The 10325-nt window shown below is 40.5% G+C and overlaps 1 protein-coding gene across 2 annotated transcripts; it reads right to left on the bottom strand.

Annotated features, from left to right (window-relative positions):
- Nucleotides 1–5538: 5538 nt before the first annotated feature.
- LOC108976822 (protein hairy) lies at nt 5539–9936 on the bottom strand. Of its 2 annotated transcripts, none has more exons than XM_018946184.1 (3): nt 9713–9936; nt 7587–7682; nt 5539–7354 (listed from the first exon to the last, which is right to left on the bottom strand). In XM_018946184.1, the coding sequence occupies exons 1-3, from the start codon at nt 9809–9811 to the stop codon at nt 6446–6448; spliced, it is 1104 nt and encodes a 367-aa protein (XP_018801729.1). In that variant the 5' UTR covers nt 9812–9936; the 3' UTR covers nt 5539–6445. The 2 variants fall into 2 exon arrangements, with proteins under 2 accessions (XP_018801729.1, XP_018801730.1); XM_018946185.1 differs by lacking the exon at nt 9713–9936 and adding an exon at nt 7818–8780.
- Between the last annotated feature and the right edge of the window lie 389 nt (nt 9937–10325).

The following is a 10325-nucleotide window of genomic DNA, read 5'->3' on the forward strand; positions in this document are numbered from 1 at the left end:
CTCTGAAGCAATTTGTAGTAAAAGAAAGAAACGAGCGAAATTTTTGAACAAGAGATTCTTCATCAGTTTTTGCTCGCTTATTAAAGTTTCGACCACTCTCTGAAATTTAAAGGAAATTTTTAATTCGAAGGCCGATCGGAGATGCGTGAAAAAGATCCCGTAAGTTTAGGTTTAGGATATCCGTACTTTTTGAACTGGAAAGAACAATATCGTAGCGTTACTGGACATAGGTATTCAACTCAGAAGCTATAATGCGCATCACAAATAAAAAGTTTCCACTGAATAACATTATATACTTTCACTTTGTATGGTGGTCTGATTTACAAAATTTTTTCAGATATTTTAACGTTGCATTGGGTATTAATCGGTGTCGAATTTCGTGAGGATATCTTATCATATAAAAAAAGTTCTTCATGCAAGAAGTAGATTTCAAATGTTCAGTTTTTATATGTTAACGTGATCCGATATCGCTGGTTCCGCCAAATGGCGCGAGCAAAATTTCAGAATTATATCTCAAAAGGGACTACTTCGCCTATATACAGAGAGACTGACAAAGATATGTAAATTGGCGCAGCTTATCACTCTAATTACTTAGACAGTATGTAACTCCTCTAGAAGGTTTTAAGTGCTGTCATGTTCTTCGGTTGCTTTTTAGCGACTTGCAAAATTTTTCGATGGGGTTCAAGTTCGGGCTCTGTGCAGGTGTATCTATTACTTTGCCGCAGCTATAAAGGAGCCACATCACATTATAGTGTTTCATGTGAAAACCAAATTTCGTCCTCCTTTGTTTGACATCCAGCCCCAAATCATCACGAAATTTGTGACAAATTTAACGTCTTTCTAGAGAAGTTGATGCTTTGCGCCATACTCTAGTAGGCACATCATTGTAATACAACTTCATCTTGGTCTCATCGCAGAATATGACATTATCCTAACAGTTCACAGGATCCGAAAAAGCAAACGCAAGACATTTCTAAACATTTTGTGCTGACAGGTTTTGATGCATATTCGTGTGTGACCGTGTGATATTACACGATCTCGATGGCTAACCGACCAGCCCAAAATGCGAAACTATGTGCTCACCGAAGTGTTCTCTCAATAAATCACTTGATTGACGCGACGTGTGGGAAGTGGTGCCGTTTTGTTTAAACCAAATGTCGCCTAGATCAGATAGTTATTCTGGCGTGCTAATTCTCAACGGCATGATTACACTGGCCGATAAACCGTTTTTTTTCTGCATGAAATGTCCCAAACTCGTCAATTTTGCTTGTTTACACACCCATTTAGTCAGAAATGGACCTCATCGCTCAACAAAATTTGGCTCGAAAACGTCGGATCTGCCTGGAACTTTTCAAGAGCCTATGAGCGAAGCGATAACGCTTGGGAAGGTCGATCAGCTTCAGTTCTTGCACAATCTCTGTTTTGTATGCTTTTAATTTAAGATTTCAAAGTAAAATGCACCAAGTCGTCCGAATTGCTGCGATAGGAGCCGAATCGACCCTAAACGGACTCATCTACACTCTCAGCTACGGCTGTTATACTTTCTTCATTGCGTGGTGGATGTGGTCTATTCGGTCCCCATAATGAATGATGGGTCTCAAGATGGTTGATGGTGTTGAGAATAGTACGCTCAGTAGGCCGGTTATATTGACCATAAGTTGAGGGCTATTGAAGGATATTTGCTTACATTGTCTTTTTATTTGATTTTGCATTTTTAACTAGCCATTTCTTTGTATCACTTCCCTTTAAATACTCCATATAAGTATAATCGAACAAAAAAATGAAAAAAAAAAAATCAATTATGTAATATGTTAAGTCATTCTTGACATACTGTATATACCTATATACTTTATAGGACCTGCGATGTTTTTATCTGAGTATTGGAAACTTCACAACTTCGTTTTAAAAAACAAAGGGACAACATTTTTGTAATCTCATTTAAAGCATTTTTGATTAAGGTAAATTTATCGTATTTTCGATTAATGATGTTTAGCAACTTACTTCTTGCGTTTCATAAATCTTTACTTGCTGAGTTATGAATGCAATTGAGAATGGATTAGAACCAATGAAAAGTGAACTAAGGTCCTCAAGGTATATCCCAGATTCGTTCACAATAACTAACTATTTTTTTTTTACTTTACATAATTTTGACTAAAACCGCATAATGATTTTTTTGTCGTCATGATAGTGGTAAAAAAAATCCCTCACCTAATTTGAGCAATGACTTAGCAGTCCCCGTATCCGTCGCGTTTAAGTAGACCCGTCTATGGTTGTAATCTCTTCTCACTCTACTGATAAATACTAACCAGTTTATATTGTTGCCTAAAATCTTATCTTTAACATTACCGAGCGTTTCACTTGAATTAGGTTCTGCCTGAAATTTATGATCGATTTATGGTGTTTAATGCGCTTATTGCCACGACCTTATTTTAATATTCATACATGCATGTGTTATCATTGTTTTTGTACGTTATCAAATGATACACATAATGCTCATAATCATTTAAATACCTATATATATATATATACTGATATGTGTATACAAATATACTTTATATGCGCGTCGTCGGCACTTTGTTTACTAAGCCGCGTTAATAACTCGCTGTTTTCCAAGTAAAATGCCGAAGACCCATCTAAACGTGATGCGAATTAATTTCATAATTTCAAGTGTAATTTGAATTTTAAATGCTCGCATTCACACCAAGCCGACGTCCGACGTGGCTGCGATGCGCATTGCAGTCCCAGCACAACGGTGGCGATTGGCAATGTCTTGGCCACTAAGCGGACGGGGACGCGCGCGGACGGGCGACGCTTTAACATTTAATTATCTTGTTTAATGCTTTGCTGTTGCTATTATTATTTTTTGATTTTATTTCACTATGTTGTTTTTGTTTTGACGGCGGCGCGTGTGCGAAAAACTGCGCTTTCAACTTGGAATGTCAGTTAATGAACTTGGCTTAAACTAGGCGTTGCGACGCGACACACCATGACCGCCGACTGTCGACCGACGACCATCAAACAATGCTCGTACCTACTTACATACATACATATATAATATAATTCGAAAGAACGCTTCAATGCGGACACACAGACCTCGAGAGCTTTTCAATTTGTTTTATATTTTTTTAGAGCGTTTTCGAGATTTTTTTTTTATACAAAAAAAAAGCAAAATATTTAAGTTTATAAAAATAATTTGGTATTTGACGTTTAAAGCTCAAGAGCATAAAGGTTTCGTGGTCAGCTGCAACGTCCGAAGTTAATGGTAGAGACAATGCGAATTCAAGCGCAAATATCCGGTTACTTTTCTCTATGAATATATATAGTATAGTGTTATTCGTATTTAGGAGATTATCGCATTATTATAAATTGTTCTAGGTGTAGTTTAACTTTATATTGAAAACATCTCCAGGTAGAAGGTAGGATTTTGAGAGGCCCATTGTGAAATCACGGAACTGAAATCATATTAAGTTTTCTCTGAATAACCCTATGATCCTGGTGAAGTTCTTCAATTATCCATGTTTTAAACTTGAAACTTTCGAGATAAAGCCAAAAAGCCATCATGAAAGTAATCCGGTTAGCCCAACTAAGATGAGTTAAAGAGCTTCAGATCATATAACCTCTGTATACGAATTCGGTTGGATTTGTAAGATGAACCCGATGCCTAGATAACTATGTGTATGGATACTACAACCTTTGCAATGAATTCGTGTGAGGATGTTGGTGCTTCATGATTTATCTGAGGTATAAACGTACATATTGATCTGGTAGAAATACCAATTTTGGCGTTATTTTATTATTTTTTTACCATTCAGTACCGAAGATTAATAATTAACAAGTTATAATAGCTTTCAAGCATGAATAGGTGGTGACTAGAGCTACGCGCGACTCAAATCTGAAAAATTCGGTGGATGTAGTAGTTAGCTTAGTTCTACCAATTTCACTGTGGCGACGTCGGCTGATGTGAGTCTGTGTGATATGCAACCATATACCTCTCAAGCTGAATTTCTCTGTTTCGACGGGTTATTGACCTCTGGTCTCTGCATATAACCCGAGATATCACGCGGACCTTTCAACGGTGCTCTGAGAATACAAGATCGTTAACTTTTGTCAGGTCATCTTCGGCATGCAAGTGTTGTTCTACTTTATTCAGCGATTTTTGGTTTTTGTCTTTTTTCTAAAATTTGCTACAAAAAGTCAATACAAATCCTCAAATCCAATCGGAACACTGCAGTATATTTCAAGCTGAGGTGTTTACTATTGCCGCCGCGGAGTTGGTCTCTAATGATGCACCTGCAGGCAATTCCAGAGTCAACACGTACGTAGATAGCCAAGCAACAATAAAATCAGTAACCTCATATCGCATTCCGGCCAGACGTATCTTGGGAAGCAGGGCAGCTGGAAAGTGTTGAGAGAAGTAAGCTTCTACTGGTTGCCAGGCCACAAGGTAAATGAAATAGTGCAGAAGATTGCCAAGAAAGGTATACGGCTAACATCCGAAAACGGGATGAATATTGGGAAACCTATGCATTGTCTATACGACTATCTTGATATAAGCATGGTAAAGAAAGTCAAAAACCGATGGAACGAGCAATCTGACAGCAAACTGAAAAAAAAAAAAAACAGAAAATCACTATTGGCACTCGATAGAAGAGGCTGTAGGAACATGATGGGAATATTAACTGGTAACTGTCTGGTGGCGACAGACGCCCTCGGGATGAGAGTAACAGATCAAGAATACTTCAGGAAATGTCTAGAGCAAGGCACCAGGGAAACATCTCTTGTGCACTTGTCCCGTATTGGCAAGACTACACTGTAAGCATCTGTGGTCCAAACAGTGTGATACACTGGAGGAGATATCAATAGTAAGACCGCAAAATTTGTTAAAATTCGCGTCAAGCGCAAGCTTCCTAAAGAGAGAGTACTCCTCTTGGACCTGACTGAATTCCATCTGTTATCACAAAGGACCAAACTGCTATATGCGCGACTTATTGGTCTATCAGATTAACCTAACCTAACCTAATCTAATCGGATTTGATTAAACTATTGATAGTAATTGTCTACCACAAAGTTCATATTACTCTATTTATATTTCATATTTTTGTTTTGCTTAAAGGCGGTTTTTGATATAATCGTGTTAAAGCGACTTTATCTCAGATCACACGTGAACTTCGAACATCGATTGTTTGTTAGCGATAAAACTCACTCGATTATTAATTATTAAATTCATTTTTTTCATAAAATTTTCTAAAAAATTTGCATCAAATGCGCCCACTGTGCCTTTAACGACTTTTTCACTGACATTGGGTTACTTTGTGCTCTCCTCTCTCTTTTGCTCCAAACTATTAGGGTTGTTCTCTGCACTCACTTTTATGCCAAACTAATTGTAGCGATATATCCAAATAAAAGAATTTTTTTTTTAGTTTCAAGTGATAAAATTCAGTTTTATTATCTTTTGTTTAATTTAATATTTTTTCTTTCAGGTCTTACTTTTTCCCTGATTCTTTTTTGAAAAAATTTAATTTCTTATAAACTGCATAAATAACTTACTAATAATTTTATAATTAAATACAAATATTTATATATATGTATATGCTTATTGCACATAATGTAAATTCATTAAGTGCAAATTACTTTACAAGTTGGGAAGACCTATAAGATTTCATTGTTTTGTCATTTCTGTTAACTGTTCACAAGTGCTGACACAAATATTATAATATTAGTGCATGAAACTTAAAATGAGAAATGAAGATATCAACTAAAAATACATAGAAAAGCAATATAAACTAGATTTCTCTTAAAAAATTATGATTTTTAAATTATTAGTGACTACAAAGTTTGACGATTCGCCAATTATTAGTTACTCTCTCTCTCTCTCTTTCTATATATATGTATATATCTACTTGTAATACTCCAATGAGATAGCTGAGTGAAATTCAAATGAAGCGCCCCTGAGGTGCGGCTAACCGCGCTACGCCCCTGTATTGCTGAGGTAGTCAATTAAGTGCTGTCGTTCGACACGTTCCCAATGCTTTTGTGATTTGCGTCATACTCACTGCAGCGCCTACCACCGCCGCGCTGCTGCTGTTGCTATTGAGATCACTATGTAGCGCGCGATATTTTCAGTTTCAGTTTCAACGTCATTTACACAAAGGCAAGTGCGCGAAATGGCTACGAATGAGTGTACGTTGCGGTTATCATCGCATCGCAACGCCAGCGTGTTTAACCAGTGTCCGTATTTGCCAAGCAAATAAACAGCTGGCATGTACCGCCGAATGTTGACCGAGGAGGAGTGCCAATAGCTGTCGAACGCTCTGACTGCTACGCCAGCCACTAATGGGCCCTACGCCGCTTTGGTATATATTTTAGACGCCCCACACTACTATTACGCGGGGGCGTTTTTCAGTCACTTGAGTGATTCACCAACGGGGGGTTGGGGGCGAACATTTCACCACGGGCGCCAAGGTTGCTCATCTTCTACTTTGATGTCCTTCTTGATGACCAACGAAAGTGGTTGTTGGTTTAATTGCTGCTGCTGTTGTTGTGATAGTGTAGGCGCATGCTGTATGACTGAGGGTTTGCAATCCATAGCCTCATATGAGTTAGCGGGGCTTGGTGGCGCATAATGTGCGACGCTGTTGGCGGGCGAACAAAGCGTGCGCTCGTAGACGGATGAGCTGTGCGACGAAGCTGAGCTGGTCGAGGCGGTGCGGCTGGGCATTGACATTAAGGCGGCAGCTTGCGCAGCGCTCAATTGTTGATGTGCTTGTTGCTGCAGGTGTGCGGCCTGCTGTTGCGCTTGCGCCGCTTGTTGTTGTTGTTGTTGTAGGTGATGTTGTTGTTGTTGTTGTGGCAATACCAGCGCAATGCTGCCGTTTGGCAATTTGGTGGGTATCACTTGCATGCCGTTAGGTAGGAAGTAACCATTCATGGTGTGTTGCAGTTGTGTGCCCACAAGGAAGGGATGCCCGCTGGCGGCTGCGGCAGCGGCGGCGGCAGCAGCAGCAACATGTTGTTGTTGATGCAGATGATGCGGATCCTGTTCGGGAGAGCTGGGTGGTGAGGGCAACATTTGCGCGCTAGCGCTAGCCATTTGACGTTGATGTTGATGCAATTCGGTTTTGACACCGTTAATGCAATTGCTGAGATGCTGCAGCAGGCGACGCTTCACAGCCGGATCCAGACCGGGGAAACGGCTCACTTCGTTGGCGCAATCGGCAAAGCCGGCCTTGAATTTGTTGATAACCTTAGGGTCGGAAGCTTGTTGCATGGCGGACTGTTGGCGCTGCAGCTCTTGCAAGTGCTTGACAGTCTTCTCCAAAATATCGGCTTTTTCTAATTTGGAGTGACGCGCGGGCTATTGAAAAGGAAGTGAGAAAAAAGAAGAAAATGGAAATTAATTTACTTTGCTTGCAATATGGTTTGCAGTTGGTGAGTGGTGTGAGGGCAGAAAGAGTATGCGTTTGGTGCATGGTCTACAAATGAGATTGCCGACCAAAATCGCATGAGCTTTGCGATTAGCGGATGTCTGGGTAGTGTGGGTTAAGGGTAGGCGTTATGTATACATATATCTGTATAGTTGTACTTACGTCTTTCTTTGTGGCGTCCAGAATCAACGTTTTCAGCTCGTTTAGGCAATTATTAATGCGAGCGCGTCGGCGTTTTTCCATAATCGGCTTGTTCGACTGTAAAAAACAATAAAAAATTTCATTAGTCGTTTTGACTTAAATTGAAAGGTTGCATTTTTTGCAGTTGCCAATTAAAGCGCGCAAACTGTTTCTACAATGAGGTGAGATAATTATATATATTTGTCTGTCTACCTATAAAACTGTCTAACTTTGCGGCCACATACAATGTAATGCATTTGGAATACGCGTACCACACAACGCGGGTGTGCAATGGCCCTCACTGAGCGTTGCGTCGCTTTTACAGCGCACCACCTCCACAAACACGCGCGCCTGGTTTGGCCTGTACAGCTGTCGGTAATGTGACTGCGCTGCATCCATTAATGCCATTGGCAGTGTGGCGCATGTTCGCGCACGCCTTGCATGGTACGCGCTTTAATTGGACACATAGCGTGGCCGCAATTATGGCACTCGGCCAACAAGCGCGGTGGCGCGTTGGCAAGGTGGCGTGGCGGCGACAATCGCGTGCGTTATTTTCAGTGTGGTGAATGTGTTGGCAACTATAAATAAAACGCCTGCGCGTCCGAAATGAAATGCCTTGCGAATTTGCGCGTCGCCGCCGTGTGCCAACACCAACACCATCCGCTAAACGTTACAGCAGCACCGTGCGCCGACCACGTCTGGCGACTGCGACAATGGCGTTAAATGCCTTTAAGTGCCGCCAAAAAAGTGCGCAAACAACAATAAGGTGTAGTGAAATTTGTAGTCGGTTAATGAAAGCCCGTCGCGCAAATTTTGTGTTGTTATGTGACTTGTGTACACACTTGGGCAAAAAAAATAAAAGTCTGACTGACCAATTTGAGAAATAGCCAAAAATAGCAGCGCATTAGTTAAAAATACGCGCGCGCACACACAGACAGACTTTATTACGGTATTTATGAATGTGCGGTTATGTGAAAATACTTTTGCTGACGGCAGCCATAGGCCTATAAAGCAGCGCTTACGACCGCAGAAAAATCAACGCGCTGGGTGGAATTTTAAAAGCGCTCTGCAACAGAAGAATCAGCGCGGCGCGCAAGGTCGTTCGAGAAAGGCGATATACGCGCAGCGCTTTTATAATTATCTAATGATGAATTTTCTTATGAAGTTTTACAACACTAGTTTAATTTTTTTGAATTTTTATATTACGTGCGCTTTACTGTCAAAATCGTATTATCCACACTCACACACCCATAAAGCAATCTTCCAAAACAAACAATGTCCAAAAGCAGACACATGAATAATGCTTGCAATGAGTGGAAGGCGTCACACGACAGTCAACAAACACGCTAGTGAAGTCATCAAAAAAATCGTTCCAATTACGTTGCAGCCATTCATGGAATATGAATGAATAGCCGCCCAGCTGTTTGCTGGTGTCACAGACGCGTAGGAAACGAACCGTACGTAGTTGGCGTCCGCCACTGCCAGCGAACGTTTTTGGGGCACACAACACAACCAGCGCTTGGCACATTGGACTTTGCCGTAAGTGGCGGTAGCGCAGGCGGTTGACAGAAGTTGACTTTCCCAAAATTAGGCACCACTTACGCCAACTAACGTCGCGCGTAAAATGCGCGCTACAACAATAACACCGACACTGACGATATTGTGAATGAAAACGTAAAAACTCCTATAACAATAAGAAAAAAATAAATGCAAAATGAAAATAGGCACAAATACGGAGCGTTGCCTGGGTTGGTGGTGCCGCTTTGCTTGTGGGCCGCACGCGCCGGATTTGGATTTGGGGCAAACCAGCATTTGTGTGGGTCTAATTCTAGCTAAATGCTGCTATGTGTGCATGGCAGCGCGCAGCAATGCGTGAGTGGGGCAAATGTTGCGTGCCGTCGCATCGTTTGCCCGAAATGGCGACAAAAGCCAACGACGCTGACCACAGTCGTCCACAAATGGGCGCTGTGCGGCAGGTGGGTGTAATACTTGTTGTACGAAGTGTGGACACGCGCGGCACAGGTTTACTTAATTTTTGAGTTTTTGTAAAAATTTTTACTATTTATTTATTTGTGTGTTGTATTTTTTCTTGTTGCTTTGAAACTTACCCGACGATCGCTTTTAACTGCGGGCGAATCTTTTAGCGCTGCCACCGGCGCTCCAATAACGTTGGTTGTCATATTTGGACCAGTTATTCCTGTTACCATATTTCAATAGCGTTGAGTTGTAAACAAATCACAAATTACTTTATTGGTTATCACAATTTGTTGTTGCTTTTTAAGCACGCCTTTGCAATTATTACAATTATTTTGCGTTTATTTTTGGCTTCCAAGTCAAAATTTTTGTTTTTTGCCAATTTCACTTTCAGTTCTTTTTCTCACTTTTTATATAAAATTTTTAATATTTTCACAATTTATTTATTTGTTTCTTCTTTTATAAATAAAATCCACAAGTGTTAATAATCAATTAGTTTTCAATAAAAATTCACTTTCATTTAACGCAACAAATTTCGCTTGACTTTTTTTTTTTTTGGATTGAATATCTGCTTCCGTTCACTTAACGTAAATATCTGCTTTGCTTTTGTCAGACGTCAACCGTTAGCTTGCGAGTTCCGCTTGTGACCGAGTCTCTTGCGTTCACCACGACGTTCGTTCAGCGAATGAATTCAATGTTCTAGTCGCAGTGCGATTAAAAGACTCGTCACTGGTCGGCCCAGACTCG

This window comes from Bactrocera latifrons, unplaced genomic scaffold, assembly GCF_001853355.1.
Source record: "Bactrocera latifrons isolate USDA-ARS-PBARC rearing strain unplaced genomic scaffold, ASM185335v1 scaffold_8, whole genome shotgun sequence".
In the NCBI taxonomy this organism is placed as follows: domain Eukaryota; kingdom Metazoa; phylum Arthropoda; class Insecta; order Diptera; family Tephritidae; genus Bactrocera; species Bactrocera latifrons.

Excerpts from the sequence above, each read along its gene's own strand:
- LOC108976822 (XM_018946184.1), bottom strand. The coding sequence starts at position 9,811 with ATGGTAACAGGAATAACTGGTCCAAATATGACAACCAACGTTATTGGA. Across the intron at positions 7,683-9,712 it reads CAGTTAAAAGCGATCGTCGG|TCGAACAAGCCGATTATGGA; the intron begins GTAAGTTTCAAA and ends TGTTTTTTACAG. Across the intron at positions 7,355-7,586 it reads TGGACGCCACAAAGAAAGAC|CCCGCGCGTCACTCCAAATT; the intron begins GTAAGTACAACT and ends CCTTTTCAATAG.